Raw genomic sequence first — 19,993 nt, 5'->3', positions numbered from 1 at the left:
CCCAGGCCGGGGAGGGGTCTCTCCAGAGCCTGCCTCCCCTCTGAAGGCGCGAGCGGTGCCCCTGCCCGGGAGACCCTGGGCCGCGCGGGAAGACGGGAGAAACAACCGCTGTGTGTCTCCTTCTCTTACAGAAGACGAGGTGCTGGAGAACGCCAGCCCCAGCTGCCCAAGTAAGGCGCTCCCCCCGGGCGCGGAAGGGCGCCCCCAGCCCCCAGCCCCTCCTCCTGCACCTCAGCTCGCTAAGATGCTGGGACGCTATGATGGATGTGCTCTGCTCTGAGCCCAGGAAGCCAGTTCCTTGAGACCCTGCCCACCTCCAAGGGCTCTCAGTTCCTTCCACCTGCGCTTCTCTTCTGTCTCAAGAGATTGGCCGGGGGGGAGGGGGGCTGACACTGTCGCTCCGTCGGCCCATGGACACATTAAAGAGATACCCCATCGCTATCTGTTTATCAGTGGCTAATCATTGATTCGAAGCACATGAGGGTGAGGAAATGCTGACTTTAACCTTTGTAGAGAAATCCAGACGCCCCCACCCCCGACTCCTTCATATTTACCTGACCTCCAGGGGTCAAAGGAGCTGACCTCGCGGTGGTACCCCGGGTACGCCTCAGAGCGGGAGGCTGGGCTCTGATGGGGCTGCACTGCCATCTTGTGGCCGTCTGGCATCACTGCACCTGTGCTCTTTTTCTCACATTGTTCGGCAAATGCCTCTCAAGCACGATGGAAAATTCCAGAATTCCTTCTGGGGTTTTTCTTAAGACAGTCAGATAGCCATAATACTTAATGAACTTTGCCTCAGGGATTTGAGAGAACCAAAAAAAGAGCCACAGGATTGTGTTATTTTCAAGCTGAAAAGGCATCAGAGGTATTTGCTTTATGTTGCCAGCTCTTAATTTGCCAGTCTTTCCTATAGACCTTCTGAGCCCCATTGTTTAACACGCCCCTCCTTGCACCTCAGATGATACATTCAAAAAATACTGGCAAATGTAAACATTGTCCTCAACAAAACATAGTGGGGAAGTTAAATATGTAAAGGGAAATTAAGTATAATGCAAAGTCAATTAAAAATAATTTGAGTTTAATTACTATTTTTTTGTGATCTTTGCCACTACCTCTCTCTTCCCAGAATAGACTACCCTTGGGGGAGTTATGTCCTATGTAGCTGACCTATTTCTCCCTATTTTAGAAGGTGCAACTCGATTCAAGCACCTCAGGAAGTACGTATACAACTATGAGGCTGAGAGTTCCACTGGAGTCCCTGAGACCCCTGATTCAAGAAGTGCCACCAGGATCAACTGCAAGGTATGAGGGACAGGAAGAGCCACTGGAGGGACCCAGGGCTCCCGTCCTTGCAGACCCAGCTCACGCCAGGAGTGCCATAATCACAAAGTGAGGGACTGTCCCTGGGTTTGAAAGTCAGCCACTCTGCTGAGTTTTCTGCCACAAAAAAAAAATTTTGCCAACCAGATTTATTATTCCATTAGTTTCTAAGGTGTAACTGGAATACATGATCTAGAATATCAGCATTGCAGGACGGTAGATTTAACATGAAAGAAGCCCAGTGGGTAAGCCAAGGCAGGTGGGCATCTCAGGAAAGCTTTCTGGAGTGCAGTTTTTATACTCTGAGCCAAACAGAATCTTTGCTTAAGACAAACAGAAAAAAAAAAAAGAAAGAAAAGAAAAATTTAAATATGTAGTTTGTTTTCAAAACTTTATTGCTGAGATAATTGTATTCATGTCAGTGTTCCTATGGAACGGATCTAAGGGCCACTATTAGGGGCCATGTGGGAAAGAGTAGTCAAGCTGGAAAACTGACCTCTTCTTTCTAGGGCCCCGTAGTCTGTGTTGTCAAATAAGGTAGCCATTGGCCTCACGTGGCTGTTTAAATTGAGTAAATCTTAAACTTCTTAGTCATACCAGCCACATTTCAAGTGCCCATGGCCAGCAGATCTCTGTCAGACACGGTAAATGTAGAACATTTCAATCACTGCAGAAAGTTCTTGAACAGTGCTAGATGACTGTTAGGGACCTCTGCAAAGTCCAACAATACATAAAGCTCTGAATGGGCCCCAAGAGATACAAACAGTTGGGTTGCTTGGTTTTTTGGGTGACATTAAGGAAACATTTGCTACTGAAACCAACGATGGCCTTCTTCCTGCCCCCTGTTGTCCTTCTTCTAGCTCTTAGACTGCATTCCCTCTAGACAGTGGGTCCCCAACAGTATTTCCCTTGGTGTCCTGATTAGAGGGTAAGCCGTGGGCTGTGAACGGTCTCATGTTCTTGATGGAGAGTCTTCACGTGCTGCTTGCTACTCTCTTCTCAGGTTGAGCTGGAGGTCCCCCAACTCTGCAGCTTCATCCTCAGGACAAGCCAGTGCACCCTGAAGGAGGGGTATGGCTTCAACCCTAAGGGCAGGCCCTCACTGCATAAGACCAAGAACTCTGAGGACTTTGCTGCTGCCATGTCCAAGTAAGGCGTGGGCCTGTCTGAACTTCTGAGCTCGGGGATTCACTGGATGTGTTGTACATGCATGTGTGTGCGTGCACGTATGTGTGCGTGTATCCAGGGAGGGAAGAATGCATGCGTTTATATGAGGCATGTGTGTGAGGATAAGTATTTTATTCTGTATTCACCATGGATCAGGGAATTGCTAAGTTGTCACAAAAATCAAAAAGAGGGAAGCATTATTTACCCTTCCCTAGTGAAGTGCCCCTAATTATCATTTAAATGTGTCTCTAAACACTTCCATGCTTTAAAACTCCATGAGACAATAAAGGTGAGATGGTTTATTTAAACAAGTGAATTCTTGTTTAAAGAATTAAACAAGACCGGTAGCCCATGGTCTTCAGGGAGGGTCCAGCAGGACTTGGTGTGGTACAGGGTCTGTTCCACAGGGGTGGCAAGGCCCAGCCTCAGGGAATGCAGGGAATGCCAAGTCTCCCCCGCTCCCCGGGGCCAGCGTTCTGCCCACATAGTGACCAGGCCATCCTGGTGTTTGCAGCTGGGCCTGTCTTCTGACTGATCCATGTCTGTATTGCACTTGTTGTAAATATTTTGAACATCGCCCCTGCCCCAAGTCCAAATCACAGTTGGTAGTGTCCTCAGTGCGTGCAAATACAGACAGCGATAGGTTTGTTGATCTGGGAGCATCAGAAACTCCCCGCCCGTCTTTCGATTTGTTAAACATTAGACGTGAAAGCCAGTCCTTTCTCTGCAGAGTCAGCCTTGATGCTTCTGTCTCTCGCCGAAATTTTATCCAAGACCTAAATGTGTATGAGGGACAGGGATGCAGTGACAGGAGGGACTGGTAGTTACTTTTTGGGCTTTACCTTTCTCCAAACAAAAGGGACTCCTGCTCTTGACTACCACAGGCTTTCCAAGCCTACATTGCTGTGTCTGGAACTTTCTGCGAGGATGTAGATCTGTAGGAGATGTGCCTGGTCTCCTTCTCCTCCTTCTGACTTAACTAGAGCAGGTACAGCCCTGAATTTCCAAAAGGAAGTCCCCAAAGGGAAGTCCCTAAGACCATATAGTTGATATGGGCTCCAGACATGGTCTCATACCATATATATATATATTTTTTAATTTGAGAGAGAATGAGAGACAGAGAGCATGAGAGGGAGGAGGGTCAGAGGGAGAAGCAGACTCCCTGCTGAGCAGGGAGCCCGATACGGGACTCGATCCCGGGACTCCAGGATCATGACCTGAGCCGAAGGCAGTCGCTTAATCAACTGAGCCACCCAGGTGCCCCAAGGTCTCATACCATATTAAAGAGTGACTACCCAACAAATGTATGAAAAGAAGTTCAAATTCACTAGTAATCAGGAATTGTAATTAATGTAACAACAATATACTTATCACATTATGCCCATAAGATTACAAAAATGTAAAACGGCCAAGCGCCTGTTGCTGGTGACCTCTGAGGCGAAGGGTACCTATAGCATTGCTGGTGGAAATGTGAGCCAGTAGTCAATATCTATTATAATCAAAAACTTACTGCCTTTGACACAGCAATTTCAAAATGCTGGGACTCTAGCCCATGAAGAGAAAAGCAGTAATGTGTGAAGATAATATGCATAAGGGTGTTTGTTTCAGTGTTGTTCATGTGGGGGGAAAATCCGGAAAGAAAGTGAATCCCATCAAATAGGGAAATGTCTGAATCAATTACATATAACCATAAAATGAGAAAGTTCTATAGCTTTAAAAAAAAAAAATCTGTTAAGAGTTATACCAAATGAGTCAAAGGACTTCTGTGGAGTATAATTGAGAAAAGCAAGATAGAAAAAAATGTGGAAAATACAATGTCATCTGTATAAAACAAGCAATGAAAAAATCTTTATGTGCAAATGTCTCCACCCCCACACCTCTAAATGGGATTGCCCGAGTGTGGAGATAGAAATGGAAAACCCAGTGGGTTGTTCTGTGAGGAACATGACAGCAGAGACTGGTGTGGGTAGAAAACAGAGTGGGGATGCATGAGGCAAGCAAAACAAGTAAAGAAGTACAAGAAGCCAAAAACATATACATATTTGTATACTTTTTTGGAAAATGTACATTTATAAAGAGAAAAAAAAAAAAAAAACAACAGTGAGTAGAAGGGAGGCTGCAAAGCTACCTAGCTTACGTCCAACAGGCTCTCAGCGGAGAAAGGACATTTCTGTGACCTCACTCTCTCTGGAATAGGTACGAGCTCAGGCTGGCCATCCCTGAAGAGAAGCAAGTTTTACTTTACCCAGAGAAAGAAGAACCTAAACATATCCTGAACATCAAGAGGGGCATCATTTCTGCCCTCCTGGTTCCCCTGGAGACAGAAGCGGATAAACAAGAGTTGTTTCTGGTGAGAACTCAGAAGGTTGATAACAGTGGCCCTTTGAACTCATCTTCACATATTTGAGCCGGGTCCCACTGTGTATATAAAGTGGATTATTGATTTAGCTACATGGCTAGCTACACACAAGAGGCCCTGTACTGGTAGGAAGGGCCGGTACCCAAGGTTCTCCCCGTCCCCTGGGCCCACAGATGGATCCTCCTGAGCAGGTGGAGCAGGTTAGCCTAATTTTAAAGCAGTATTTGAGGAGTCCTGACCACCCTACTCTTTTGTTTGCTTTTTTGTGTCCCCACGAGGTATAACACAGTAAAGCTAGTGTGTATTTTAAACACAGAAAATAATTGAATCTGTTGCCAGCTTCTCTCAAGAATTTCAAGTTTCGACCTGAGAGAGAATTCAATTTATTTGAGTCCTGTGAACATTTTTGAGCCCTTACTGTGTTCTAAGTTTTATACTATACTACACTTGGAGAAGACAGAGACGCGTCCTGCAGAGAACTTTCCTCAGGGAGTTCTCGGGATCTGGGGGAGAGAACCAAGACACACTGAACACAGGGCATACTGGAATACATGCCGTAAATGAGCAATAGAGAAAATCCTCTGAGAGCACAGAATACAAAGTCAGAGTCGGCTGGGTCCTAGGAGGGTCCAGAACCACCCTTCACTGGCCTTCTCACTTCACCTCTGGCCAGCCAGCAATGCCCACCCTCTGCCTAGGAAGAAGAAAGTCCCTTCCCAATCCAAGCTGCTCCTGCCTTTTCTCCCAGGCTCCTTTCCCAGCCCCTCTAAAGCACCCAAGGCTGTTTTCCCACGTTGAACATACCTGTTCTATCTCCTACTCCCATAGGATACTGTGTATGGAAACTGTTCCAGTGACTTAACTGTTAAAACAAAGAAGGCAAATGTGGCAACAGGAATAGCCATTGAAAGGAACCTGGAGAAGTGTGATCACTTCAAGCCCATTAGCACAGGAGTTAGCCCACTTGCTTTGATCAAAGGCATGGTAAGTTTCACATCCACATTGCTCCTTGCACTGAGCACTGTCCTCTTGGTTATTAAAATTCTGGGATGTTAGAGCTGGTAGGGATTTTAGGGAAGAATCAACACAGCCTCATCTTCATCTAGACTATAGCAGGAAATTGAGGACCAGACCAGGAAAGGACTGCCCAAGGCCACATGGCCTGTTATTAATTGAGCCAAGACTAGAATCAGGTTCCTGATTCCCCAGTCCAGAGCTCTGTCCTTCTTGCTGTCCTTCTGTCACTGGCAGCAAACCTTCCACCATCCCTGGAGAATAATGACTGTCTATCCCTGAAATGGTTCTAGGGCTTAATGGAGGGCAGCAAAGCCATCTATTGCTATTTCCTGTAAGAGGGCTAGGTGTCCCCAGCTCCAGGCATCCAACCTCTGAGGAAGGCCCAAGACCTGTGATCTGCTCTCCTCTCCCTCACTCCCATGAAGTGACATTACCAAGAGCGATTCCAATGTCCTGTCCTTTCATCCTATGTACGACCCTGATCGATGCCTGGCCTCTCTTCCTCCTGCCTAGGCCAGCCCCTTAGTATTAGCCTTCTCTCCTGCACCTCAACAGGGGTCATGTGGCACCATATTACCAGACCTTGCCCGATGCCTTGTAATCTTCTGGTACATGAATCACAGCTTATCTCAATAAACAGGAAGGACTTGAGCAATCACTGCCATGCTTGGCAATGTTCCTGGTCATTGTCCTTGAGGCTGAAAATATGATGTCTGACGGCCACAGGCTCATAATCAGAAGAGGCCAAGGCACTGGCTTATGTCTCTTTTCTGAGCACTTGCTGTGAGCTTAGCCCTACTCTGGGCAGCACTGAGGGTCAGAGGCAGTGGCAGATGAACCATGGACCTTCTTTTGTACCTACAGTCTAATCCAGGAACAAGGTTCCTACACATGTCAGTAAAGGACAATAAATGGCATACTTGATAAAGTTATAAACTGAGCAGTGCAGACAAGCAATCCTAGGCCTGACCAGGAAGGAGAAAGCACTACTCATGTAGTTCATTTGACAAAGCTGGTGGTAGATCTGATTAGACGGAATGGTGGGTGAGCATCCATCAATCTAGCCTCAAAGATCTATGGAGGATGTGGACCATGAACCTGAAAGATACAAAGAACATGAGAGTGGAAGAGAGACATAAGGAGAGGCTTCTAGGCAAAGAAAACTTAAGAAGCAGTGTGAAGTGTTAATGTGTGGTGGGTGGGTATATGTACAATGCCAGGTTATATACACTTTGTGCAAGATGAGAGGTCCAGTGGGGTGGAACAAGAAGAGTCTACAGCTTGACTCAGCTTTGGGTATGCTGAGTTATTGTATCCCTTTGTTTAAATGTCAGGTACCAAGTTACCTTCTTTAACTGAGTTTATCTAGTGGTGCAGAACTCCCATCTCCCATCTTCCTTGAAGGTAAATGCCCATGGCAGAAGAATCAGGTTCAAGCCCCAGGAACTGATCAAAATGGTTTTTTCCAATCTCATTTACAGCTCCGCCCCTTGTCAGCTCTGATTAGCAGTAATCAGTCCTGCCTGTACACTCTGGACCCAAAGAAGAGGCATGTGTCAGAAGCCATCTGCAAGGAGCAACACCTATTCCTGCCTTTCTCCTCCAAGTAGGTCACCTTCTGCACCCTGATTCATCGTTTATGGAGTTGATGTGAGATGAATGCTTCTCAATGCCCTGTTCTAGGCAAGGCTGTGCCTGGAGGAGGCTATGAGGAGGTACAAAGCAGAGCCCATCCCTGTCTCCATTTCAAGCTAACAGACAATTTAGCAGGAAAATCTTAGGTATACAAAACAATTTGAGACCAACCAAAGATATCTGAGACCCAGACTTTAAGGGTTATGGATCAGGAAACCCAGGGATCATTGCAGGCTGCCCTGGTTAAAAAGGCTTGATGGAAGATTTGGGATTGGGACCAGAGACTTGTATACCCAATCCATTTTGAAACCTGATCCATCAACTAGTGTTTACTGATTAATTGCTCTATTCTTGGCATTGTGCTGAGGGAGATAACACAGGAATTTCAAGGCACAGTGTTAGTCCCTACCCTCTGGACACTCCAGATTGGTGAAAGGTATAAAGTACAGATGTCCCTCTGATGCAAGGACAGCTAGCATGACCAGGAGGAGGTGGAGGCTATTCACTGGCAGGGAAGGAGGTCAAGGAGGCTGGATTTAATGGTTTGAAAGGTAGGCAGGATTTGGGTAGAAGTAGAGAGGAAAACATTCAACATGAAAAGAATAGTACGCTCTAGGGAACTGGCCATCCATGACATGATGTGCTTCCTTTGTTACCAGGAATAAGTATGGGATGATGACACAAGTTACACAGACTTTGAAACTTGAAGACACACCTAAGATCAACAGCCACTTCTTTGATGAAGGTAAGATTTTATATGCACATAGTTGCCAGGGCTGGGAAATCTGCCCAAGACACACCATGTACCACGGCTAAGAAATGTCTGCTGATTGATGAGTCAAGTGGGCTTTGACATTCTGGCTATGGGCTGCTCCAGTGAGAAAGCACGTCCCTTTCAAAATGTCAAGTGCCAGTGGGATAAAGGAAAAGGAGAAGTATCCCCCAAGCTACCTGGGTTTTTGTAAATGGGAAATTGGCCTCCTAAGTCTACCTTTGGTAGATCTGACAACCTTATACACCCTATAATAGGCCTGGGACCTGGACGAGGTGGGGCAAGTGGGAGAGGGCCTTTGGGGTCAGGAATCAGTCTTTAGAGCAGGATAAAACCTTAACGATCTCTAGTCCAACCCTAAGCCTGCATTTGTCTTATATTTAAATCTGCCATGGGGCGCTTGGGTGGCTCAGTCATTAAGCGTCTGCCTTTGACTCAGGTCATGATCCCAGGATCCTGGGATCGAGCCCCGCATCGGGCTCCCTGCTCAGCCAGGAGCCTGCTTCTCCCTCTCTCGCTCCCCCTGCTTGTATTCCCTCTCTAGCTGTCTCTCTCTCTGTGTCAAATAAATAAGTAAATAAAATCTAAAAAAAAAAAAAAAAAAGACATTTATAAAAAAAAAATCTGCCGTATGCATTCCCTCACTGTTCTCAGCAACCTATGATGTCAGGTGGTAGCCATGTGTGCTTTTATACCCATTCTACAGAGGGGGACATGATACTTAGAGAGACTTGTGATATATCGATGGTCTCTGAATATTGGAAGTAGTGCAAGGTCAGACCTTGGGTCTAATTTAAGTCAGGACTCTTTCCATTGTACCACATTTCCCCCATTATTCCCCCACACTTCCCACATTAACCCCCGTCCTGTTCAGGGTGTGGAGGAGACACAGAAAGGTCTCCCCCCGCCATAAGCTGCTTATAGATCCCATTGGGAAAAATGACAGGTGAGCATCGATGGGTCTTGCCTCAGCCACAACCATGTCAGTGGCAGCACTACCTCCAGTTCCTTCCAGCAAAGAGGTTATCTGATATCAAATTCAGACAAGCCTGGATTCAATTTCAGCTCTGCCTCTTACACTCAGAGAGGTCTTAGGCAAGGTGAGCTGCTCATCTCTGCGTCTCAGTTCCCCTGTCTTTAAATTGAGGAATAATAGCAAACCCATACGGATACTGTGATGAGTCAGTAAAAACACTGAAGTCAAACACCTAGCACAGAGCCAGATACATAACAGGCATTGAGTATAGGATAGTTTTCTTTTCTTTTTTGCGGACACCTCCCTAATTTCCAGTTTTCAGTAGACCAAGAGGTGGTTGAAATGTGGAGGTAAGCAAGAATCCCTTTGACACTTTCACCCTTCCAGGTGCCGAGGAGGTGGGTCTTGCCTTTGAGAGCACCAAATCCACATTACCTCCAAAGCAGGCTGAGGCCATTGTGAAGACTATCCAGGAGCTGCAAACATTGCATGTCTCTGAGAAAAATGCCCAGAGAGCTAACCTCTTCAATAAACTGGTTACTGAGCTGAGAAGTCTTAACAATGAGGCATTCACATCCCTCTTGCCAAAGCTGACCGAGGTGTCCAGGTATTTCTTTAATGGTTGCAGCTATATCTTTTGTATGACCTATGATAAGTGGCTGAACTTTCAAACCATGGCCAAGCAGAAAATCTCAGAGGCCATTGAAATATCAATCCAGTTATTCCACTAGTCAATCAGTTAATGTTTGCTGGATAGAGAAATATCAACTAGCATGCTTAGAGTGCCATGGGCCACACACACACACACACACACACACACACACACGCACACATGCACACACGCTCCATTCAAGGCAGATATGTATTTGTGTGTCAAAATGGAAGAGAAATATTTCCCACACTTTGATGTATCTTCTAATTCCTCATTCTGTTATGAGTACCTTGGAAAATTTTAGAGAAAAAGAAGTCTGTGTCCTCTGGAAGCCTGGGCTAGTGGAGAGAGAACTAGGCAAACAAAGTGATACTGTGATTTCTCTATACTTCAAGGCATGGCTTTAAGTGCTGGGGAGGTCAGAGGAGGGACTAAGGACCAAAATTAGGCCATGCCAATGTTTTCCTGGCACAGTCTATGTTCTGAAGGACGGACAGTGATTAACAGTCCTCTTTTGGTGATTAATCTGGGGTCCTTCTTCAGACTTTCCTCCGTGGTGCTTCTCCAGGGGACAGTGCTTGTAGGGAAGGCTTCCTGGGATCTGAGTTGGATTTTGGAAGATGGTTGGATTTGGAGAGTGAACAGAAAAGAAATCAGGGCACTCCTGTCAGAGGGAGCATCATGGGCCAAGGATATTGGAGCTGCCTGAAGGCTATCTGTGTAACCTTCTCTGCTCTTTCCTTCTCAGCCCCATCACCTTACAAGCCTTGATTCAGTGTGGACAGCCCCAGTGTTACACTCACATCGTCCAGTGGCTGAGAAGTGAGAAGGCCAACCCCCTCGTGATAGATGCTGTGACTTACCTGGTGGCCCTGATGCCAGAGCCCTCAGCCGAGAGGCTGCAGGAGATCTTCAGCACAGCAAAGGAGCAGCAGAGCTGGGCCACTTTATATGCTCTGAGTCACGTGGTCAACAAGTGAGTTTCACACTGGTTCTCCTCCTAGGAGCTGAGGAAGCCCCCACATCTCTGTACTAAGATTATACCCCACTCTCCACTTTCAGACTCTCTTGCATACTCTTGTTTTTTCCACTAGACATTTTGGGAGCAAAGACTTGCAATAAGAAATCTTCACACACAAGTTTGTATTTTAAAGTAAACTTAGCTATGCTTGCTAAGTTCTAACTCTTACTCTGTAGCTATCATAAGGCAAACCCTGTGGTGACCCAGGACCTGCTGGATATTGCTGATTACCTGTTGGAACAGATTCGCGATGACTGCACTGGGAACAAAGATCACACCTACTTGATTCTGAGGGTACTTTCAGTCTTTTGTATGATATGCATTGTTTCAGAAGCATTTTCCTGGACACCCCCTACTTTTCCTTCTGCACTTGATTTGCCCTTGTTTCTTTTCAATGCAGGTCATTGGAAATATTGGAAGAACCATGGAGACAGTAACCCCAAAACTTACGTCTTCAATCCTGAAATGTATCAAAAGTACAGAGCCATCGCTGCTGATTCAGAAGGCTGCCATCCAGGCACTGCGGAAAATGGAACTTAAAGATGAGGTGAAGTTCACAGAGGAAGTCTGAATGTAAAAACTTCATTCAGATTAACGAGGACTTGGAATGAGATTCTAAATCTCATCATTCTACTGCTTTCTAATTGCCATTTCAACAAGCCTGTTGACTGCCTAGCAGTATGTGGAGAAGAAAGAAATATTAGACCATGCTGCCACTCTAGCCTCAAATATGAGATTTTAGCTACATGCTGTCCCCCTACCAGATCAACCATCACTCTCATCTCAGGAAAACATGCTTGATTTCCCCCTGGCCCTGTCTTGGGTGCAAATAACTCCAGAGCTTTGGAAAATGCCTTATTTATTCACCCCAAACTCTCACAATCCCTTCCAACCTTCATTGCCACATTGAAATAATTTATGTTAAAACAAGTTTATTTTCACTTATAGTAGCAGATCTTCCTCAAGTCACAACTTGAGTATGTTAATGCAGTTGAATGTAACATGCATTTAATAGGAGTCTTCTGAGACCCTTCCTTGAGCTGGTTGTTCTGAGGGATGCTAGTGAGAAGATACTATACCAGCATTTGAAAAATTATCAGAAAGAAATTTGACTTGCATGTAGTAAACCACCCGCAGACCACACCAGTGTTTGCCAGGCATGTTCTGTGTTCTGACCAAATGATAGCGGTAACAGTCTCTTTTTTTGGCTACAGGTCCGGGAAGTTCTTCTTCAGGTTTTCCTCAGTGATGCCTCTTCAGGGGATAAGCGACTGGCTGCCTATCTCATGCTGATGAGGGACCCTTCCCAGTCAGATATTAATGAAATCATCCAGCTTCTTCCACGGGAACAGAATGAACAAGTAAAGAACTTTGTGGCTTCCCACATCGCCAACATCTTAAACTCAGAAGAATTGTATATCAAAAAGTAAGTAAGAGTAATTTTCCCCCATCTGCCACAAAGGGCAAAGAGTAATCCACCACCCCACCCCACCCCCGCCCATTCCTAAAGGCCACTGCCTGCCCTTTATGGAGTGTTCTTTCTTCTGGGCAACATGCACGCAAAAATGCAGCAGAAGCAGACCTGAGCCAAGCTCTTGGGCAAATGAAATCCAGATAATTTGGTAGCATTCAGCAATCCATATTTCCTTGGGGTGAGAGAGACAATGGATTCTTAACATGACGTGTAAGCTAAAACTACACTCCTTCTTTCCATCTAGCTTGAAAACGTTAGTGGAAGAAGCTCTGAAAGGATCTCAACTGCCAACCATCATGGACTTCTCAAAATTTTCCCGGAACTATCAGTTTTCCAAATCTGTTTCCCTTCCATCGCTTGACCCTGTTTCAGTCAAAATCGAGGGAAATCTTATATTTGATCCAAATAATTACCTTCCTAAAGAAAGCATGCTGAAAACAACCCTCAGTGTCTTTGGATTTGCTCCAGCGGACCTCTTTGAGGTATGTGTGAGACTAAGAAGAGGCTCCCGTCCTCTCTCCTGTTCTGTACAACACCATAAATAGAAAGTCAAGGGAGTCATGAGCCAGCCTGGGGAGGAGCTACAATCAGGCAGCTCATTCCTACCATCAGTTTGAGGGCTTCTTCTTTCCCTCCCCCCTTGCCCTCCTGCCTTCTAGCTAAAGGTCACCTGAAGCATGACTCTGTAGTATTAAGGGAAATGTAGATGTCTCAGGGAAGCCCTTAGAACCAAATCCAACAAAACACATGGGCTATGCGATCAGACTGATCTGGTTCAAACCCCAAATTCATTCCCAATCTGAATCTCTTGTTTAATTGTTTATCCTCTCTGACCTTAGCGTCTTCTGGAAAAGGACAAGTAATAAGTTCTGCCTTTCAAGATTCCAGTAAGATTTAAATAAAACAACTCCTGTGGTGGCTGAGCTCAGCTCCTACCCCATAGTATTCATTAAATACTTGTTTAATTAAATGGACATAAAGAGAGGAATTGGAGCAACCTGATGGCATTTTCTTGCCTGATTTTCTTTCTCAGATTGGTTTGGAAGGGAAGGGTTTTGAGCCAACATTGGAAGCTCTCTTTGGAAAGCAAGGATTTTTCCCAGACAGTGTCAACAAGGCTTTGTACTGGGTTGATGACCAAGCTCCTGATCATGTCTCCAAGATCTTGGTGGACCACTTCGGCTACACCAAAGATGATAAACGTGAGCAGGTATGTTTTTATTGAGAAAAGCTTTGGATCTCAGTGCAAAAATATTTTTATCCAAGCCTCGAAGTCAAGAAATCTATCTAGCTGAAATGATAATTATGTCTATTATTTACCAGTCCTGTGGGGGTAAAGACTAGGGTTCTCTGCAGTTATAAGCCTCCTGGAGATTCAATGTGCCCAGGAGCCAGACTTATTAGAGGCATTCTCCCATAATGATTAACAGTGTAGACTCTGGGGCAGGGGTTTGAATTCTGACCTTACTGTCTTCAAAATGTGCACACCTAGGAAAGCTACTTGATACTCTGTTTCTACATCCCCAGAGTGCTAATAGTCCATAACTCACTGGGTTATTTAAAGACTAAATGAAATAAAGTATGTAAAATGCTAATCAGAGTGCATGACTGGTACTGATTGTTCAATAAGCAGACATTTTAATTTTTAAATTCATATTTTCATTATTAACTGCTTTCTTTGGCTCTTACTTATATAGTAGGAGCAAAATCTACTTTGAAGCTAGCATAAGCCCCCACTTAAGGAGTAAAAAATAGATTGTATAATCTGGAGCTTCTTATTCTTTAATTTTTTGCTACTCCAAGTGTGATTCAGTCATTGGCTCACATCAGAGTTTGTTAGAAATGCAGATTCTGAGGCCCCACTGGGATATACTGCATCAGAATCTATATCTTAATGACATTCCCTAGATGACCTGTATGTGCATTTCAGTTTGAAAAGCAGGGCAATAATTTACTCCTAGATGCTCACAGATGGCCCCACCTTCTAATTTACTCACCTCCACCTGAGGCTGAGGGTCTTTGCTCTGTTTGGGTCTGTCAATCACTCTTTTCTTTCACATGTTTAAGCATCAGTCTGTGGAGTTCTTCTAATCTCTAAAAAGAACTTGTTTAGGATAGGGTGTTTTTCAAGCTTTTGGCCAATTTATATAGCAGCTACATTTTCTCAAGAAACCCCTAGTATTCATCCCTCATCAAAGGAGAAAGGGGTAATCAGGGGAGACGTGAGGGACAGAAAATCTTCTGCTCTTGGTGAGCCTAGGAATCCTGACATCCTGGAGAACAGAGGTCCCTCTTACTATGCCTACATTCAAGTTAAGAACAGCATGGAAGCACCCACTATCCCTGATAAGACCTCAGTTTCTCTTTCCATCTCAATTTGGAGGAGCTATCTATCTTTCCGTAAAAGGCAGGAGTGATTTCAGTGGCTTCCCTATATCCCCACCTGTGTACTTATATTTAGCCCATCATGGCTGCAGCATATGGGCCCCACATCAGGAACCTAAAGGTGTTTGACAATACTGACATCTCACTAGACATTTTGTCGTTAAAATCCCAGGACATGGTCAATGGAATTATGCTCAATGTTGAGAAGCTGATCAAAGATTTGAAATCCAGAGAATTCCCAGAAGCCAGAGCCTACCTCCGCATCCTGGGAGAGGAGCTTGGCCTTGTCAGGCTCCAAGACCTCCAGGTCCTGGGAAGGCTGCTGCTGAATGGTGCTCGCACTCTTCCCGGTATCCCCCAGATGGTAAGTGGGCCAGGCACCATCACGGGCAATGAGATTAGCCTATGCCCTTTTTAGATCCCCCAGACTCCTTAAGATCCTGTCCCACAAACCAGAGAAAGTACTTGTACTTCCTTCAAAGAAGCAGGTTTGCCTTGAATTTCAGGAGGAAGATTCTTGGGTTGCAAGGAATTGGTAACATTTAGAAATTAGGCCTTTGGTAATATTAGGCATATGTTTCAAGGGCATCCATTTGTTCATCTGGAAAACAATATTAAATGTATCTCCCTATATTTATGCTACAATGATTATGAAAGGATGCATTTGACAAACTGTAATCCACTATCTAAATACGAGCTATAGTTTCCATCATTATTAACTTATTAATAAGGGAGAAAATATCCAAATATTGTTCCCCGATATTTGATAAATAATAATGTTGGCTTTAAGAAACCAGATTTCAAGTTTTTTTCTAAAAATTTTATTTAAAAAAAAAAATGCATACTAATATGTCCATCACCTCAATAGCTCTTTAGTTTTAAAAAAATGGTTTTGGGGTGCCGGGGTGGCTCAGTCATGTAAGCGGCTGACTCTTGGTTTCAGCCCAGGTCATGATCTCAGGGTCCTGGGATCAAGCCCTGAGTCAGGCTCTGCACTCAGCAGGGAGTCTGCTTGTCCCTATCCTTCTGCCCCTCCCCCCGCTCTAAAATAAATAAATCAATCTTTTAAAAAAGTGGTTTTATCATAATAGATTATACTTAAGTAGACCCTCATTTCCATTTAGACTCCAAATAACCAGAATTAATCTATGCCATCCAAGGCTACTTAAAGCTCATAAAGCTCTGAGGCACAGCAGTATTCTTAAGTGACTGAACCACTAGATCAAAATGACATGGTATCTGTCTAGGGCAATTTCTTATATCCCAATCTGTTGAAATCAATAATCATGCATTTTATCAAATAGTCAGCTAATCAAAATATACTAGTCTGTTTCTTTCTGGATAAAGAAGAACAGTTACTGTCTGATATGTGGGAGGTTGCATTTCAAAAATCCCACTCCAGGGCGCCTGGGTGTCTCAGTTGTTAAGCGTCTGCCTTCGGCTCAGGTCATGATCCCAGGGTCCTGGGATCGAGTCCCACATCAGGCTCCCTGCTCGGCAGGAAGCCTGCTTCTCGCTCTCCCACTCCCCCTGCTTGTGTTCCTGCTCTCGCTATCTCTCTCTCTGTCAAATAAATAAATAAAATCTTAAAAAAAAAAAAAATTAATCCCACTCCAGTGAGGCTTACTTGTAGTAACTGCCCCTGTTGGATCTACAGATTGGAGAGGCCATCAGGAAAGGCTCAATGAATGACTTGTTTCTTCACTACATCTTCATGGACAACGCCTTTGAACTCCCCACTGGACTTGGGTTCCAACTGCAAGTCTCCTCCTCTGGAGTCATCACTCCTGGATTCAAGGCTGGAATGAAGCTTGCAATAGCCAATGTAAGACCCTCTTCACTTTTTCATTCCTTAGGTTGTTCATTTCCTCCACGATTGGTTTCTTGTACAATTTTAAAATGTGTGTAGTTCAAGATGAAGTATATCATCGTTGTCATTGCCTTATTCATTTTTATGAAAAACTTTAGGATTCCACTAGGAGGCTCCACCTTGCTAGCTCTGAGCAGTAAGGAGACAGCTATTCTCAATAAATGAGGATTCCTGTCCTCTTTCCATCCTGTTATGTTAACTTTAAGCAGTTAACTCAGGCACTTCCCAGTGCTGGGTATCAGTGTAATCTGGCTCTGGGGAACTGAGAACGTGGCTTTTCTTTCTCCAAAGAAATCACAGTAATGTTTCCTGAGGTGTGAGTGATCCAGAGATGTTTGCCCAGGGATGGGGAAGGGTGGTTGATCTGACTGCACAGGGACTAAGATATTTAATGAAGCTGAACAGGTCATTTTCTGACTTACAGTTGCAGGCAGAGCTGGTGACAAAGCCCTCTGTGTCTGTGGAGTTTGTGACAAACATGGGCATCATCATCCCGGACTTTTCAAGGACTGGGATCCAAATGAACACCAACTTCTTCCATGAGACAGGCCTGGAGATGCAAGCTGCCTTGAAAACTAAGCAGCTGAAGTTCATCATTCCTTCTCCAACAAGGCCAGTCAAGCTGCTCAGTGGCAGGTAATTCCATCTGCCAGATCTGACTACCAGTGTGAGAGGGAGAGTTGAAACTGGATCCGTAGGACTTGACTGCCTAAGATAATTCAGGGCCCTGGGAACCAGGGTGTGGGGGGAGAGAAGGTAGTGAATTACCTACTTTTAACCTAGCTTAGACTCACCAAACAATTACAATTTCCTCGACTGTCCAGGTTTTACTAAATTGATATTTAGGACTTACTGATTAATCACTTGTTATTAGGTTATTTTGTTGTTGTTGTTTGTTTGTTTTGAGAATGAAGAAACACGAACTCTAGAGAAATCATCCTTGGGAAATGAACATATTTTCCACAGGAAAAATACCAGAGGACATACTAATCTGTGGTAGCTAGCTCAGTGGATAGAGCATGAAGGTCCTAATCTCAAGATTATGGGATGCAGCATATATGGAGAGCTCCATTTTCAATGATATCCTTAAACATTGATTTACCTTAGTTTCTGTATCTTGGACACATTAATTTGTTGATTCAAAAAGAGTAAGAATAGTATTTAAGTGTCTAATATATATGAAGCCAGGGAATGAGATACACCTGACCTTCTAGCACTTAGTTCACAGGAAGGACGTACAATGAAGCAAGCCATTAAGTATCAAGTGCAGGCTGAGAGGAAACACTGGAGGACATGAAGTTCTGTAAAATGTAGCCTGTGGACTCAGGGAAAGTTTTCTGAAGAAAGTGATGCTTGAGCTGATACCTGAAGGCTGTCAGAGTTATGCAGACCAAGGAGAAAGGAATGAGTGTTCCCAGGCTAAGAGAAGAGAATGGATTGAAGGAAAAAGAATAGTTCAGGAGCTGCAAGAAAGTCAAAACTCAGTGTGGCGAAGTGCACAGGGGTCATAGAGGGAGGTGACAGAGGCTGGCCTTCTGAACCATCTGAAGGATGTTAGACTCTTCTGAAAACAGAGGAGTTTGAAGTGGGAGCATAAATAAAGCAAGCCTGGTGTTTTCAAGGACATGCTGTGACTCCAGAGTGGGGCACGGATGGACAAGGAGCATGACTGGAGACAGGATGACTGGTTGGAGTCTGTCACACCCACCTGTGGGTGAGAGATGCTCACAGCCTGAAACAGGCGAGGGCCAGGGAGGGTGCGGGGAGGAGCAAGCCTACTCCAGAAATAATTAGGGGGTGGAAACATGAGCACTTGGTGATTGACCAGATGCGAGGCAAGGAAGAAGAGGAAGAGCAGTGGGGGTGTCTCTCACTGAAACAGGGAAAGTGGCTGGTTTGGAGGAAGCTGACAAACTCAGTTTGGGATATACCACATTTGAAGTCCTGTGAGACCACCCGTTTGAATAGCTGGCGGCAGTATCAATGGGTCTGAGCTCAATAAACAGGCTGGAGCTACAAATATGGGTTTGGGCGTCATCTGCAGATAAAGGTTGTTGAAGTCAAGCAGCAATTGGTGTAGGGTAAGACGTGATGGACTAGGACAGAAATAGGGAAAATGTGAATGTGTGAAGCGGAAGAGGAGAAGCAGCAAAGAGTGAGGAGGAGTGGTCCGAGAGGTGGAAGAAGAGCCCAGGCTGTAAAGGCTCACAGAAGCCCAAGAGAGGCCACCAGGGTGGATTGCCCCATAGGCAGCTAGGGTTCCAGCCCACCAGCAAAGCTAGCTTTTAGGGCACCCCTAAAACGAGGAAATAATACAGAGAAAAGAACATGATATTTCAAAAAAAAAAAAGGCATCCTTGGATGAAATCAGGACATTGTTGAACTTTGTTGCACTTACTAATTTTTTTAAGTACATACTTGGGAGGAGGATTCTAAAATCCTTTCAGAGGTTAGGGACTCTAAAGTCTTAATCTGGCCATAAGTGAGCAGCTCTCCCTAATGCTTCTGGGAGAGCAAGGAAGATAACACCTAAGAAGGTCCTTTGGAGTTAGGAGCAAGAAGGTGATTGGAGATGCTGATGGCAGCAGTCCCAGAAGTATGATGGTGGGGCATCAGATCACAGTTCATGAGAAGTTCATGAGAAGCTTGTTGAAAGAGTGGAGACCATGAGGCCGCCAAGTTTCTTGATTGTGAGGGAGACAAGAGGGGCAAGCAGGGAAAGAAAATGTGTGTGTGTGAGTGCATGTGTGCACATGCAATGGGAGAGGTGTGCAATGGAGAGGTATGCATGATGGGAGAGGCATGCGATGGGAGGGGTGTGTGATGGGGGAGGCGTGCAAAGGGAGAGGCTTGCGATGGGGAGGTGTGCGATGGGGGCGGTGTGTGATGGGGGAGGTGTGTGATGGGGAGGTGTGCGATGGGGGAGGTGTGTGATGGGGAGGTGTGCAATGGGGGAGGTGTGCGATGGGGGAGGTGTGTGATGGGGAGGTGTGCAATGGGGGAGGTGTGTGATGGGAGAGGTGTGAGATAGGGGAGGCGTGCAAGGGGAGAGATGACTTGGACTTATTCAATGTGGGAAAGTGGAAAGAAGCCAGTAAAGTCAGAGTTACCCCTAGGCTTCCCTTCACGGGAGGGAAGGAACACACCAGAGTTCAGGGCCCAGTGATCTTTATTTAACATCTGAATCTCTGTTTCCCCTGTAAAACAAGGAGCCTCCTAATGCCTGCTGTTGTGGGGATAACAGCGAACAAAAGTAAACAACTCAGTGCAATGTCTGAAACAGAAGAGTCATGGTGTTTGTTAGCCTTGTTGATGTTTGTACTGTTCGCTGTTTCTGAGTAAATC

The 19,993-nt window shown here is 45.1% G+C and overlaps 1 protein-coding gene across 1 annotated transcript in view; it reads left to right on the top strand.

Moving 5' to 3' along the window:
- Positions 1-1,106: 1,106 nt before the first annotated feature.
- Positions 1,107-19,993, top strand: part of APOB (apolipoprotein B) — a 36,894-nt gene continuing 18,007 nt past the window's right edge. The window contains exons 1-16 of the mRNA XM_045883941.2: positions 1,107-1,302; positions 2,324-2,469; positions 4,684-4,837; positions 5,675-5,830; positions 7,345-7,469; positions 8,158-8,243; positions 9,634-9,853; positions 10,647-10,874; positions 11,096-11,213; positions 11,320-11,466; positions 12,134-12,345; positions 12,638-12,875; positions 13,427-13,603; positions 14,951-15,142; positions 16,436-16,603; positions 17,073-17,284. Coding sequence (XP_045739897.2) covers positions 1,150-1,302; positions 2,324-2,469; positions 4,684-4,837; positions 5,675-5,830; positions 7,345-7,469; positions 8,158-8,243; positions 9,634-9,853; positions 10,647-10,874; positions 11,096-11,213; positions 11,320-11,466; positions 12,134-12,345; positions 12,638-12,875; positions 13,427-13,603; positions 14,951-15,142; positions 16,436-16,603; positions 17,073-17,284 — 2,732 coding nt within the window. The 5' untranslated portion in view covers positions 1,107-1,149. The remainder of the gene's footprint in view (positions 1,303-2,323; positions 2,470-4,683; positions 4,838-5,674; positions 5,831-7,344; positions 7,470-8,157; positions 8,244-9,633; positions 9,854-10,646; positions 10,875-11,095; positions 11,214-11,319; positions 11,467-12,133; positions 12,346-12,637; positions 12,876-13,426; positions 13,604-14,950; positions 15,143-16,435; positions 16,604-17,072; positions 17,285-19,993) is intronic.

The sequence above is a fragment of the Mirounga angustirostris genome, unplaced genomic scaffold, assembly GCF_029215605.1.
Source record: "Mirounga angustirostris isolate CCGP_5_RB_7025 unplaced genomic scaffold, mMirAng1.0.hap1 SCAF_10, whole genome shotgun sequence".
NCBI lineage: Eukaryota > Metazoa > Chordata > Mammalia > Carnivora > Phocidae > Mirounga > Mirounga angustirostris.
Note: the sequence above shows the minus strand (reverse complement) of the source record. Positions and strands in the feature narration are given on the sequence as shown.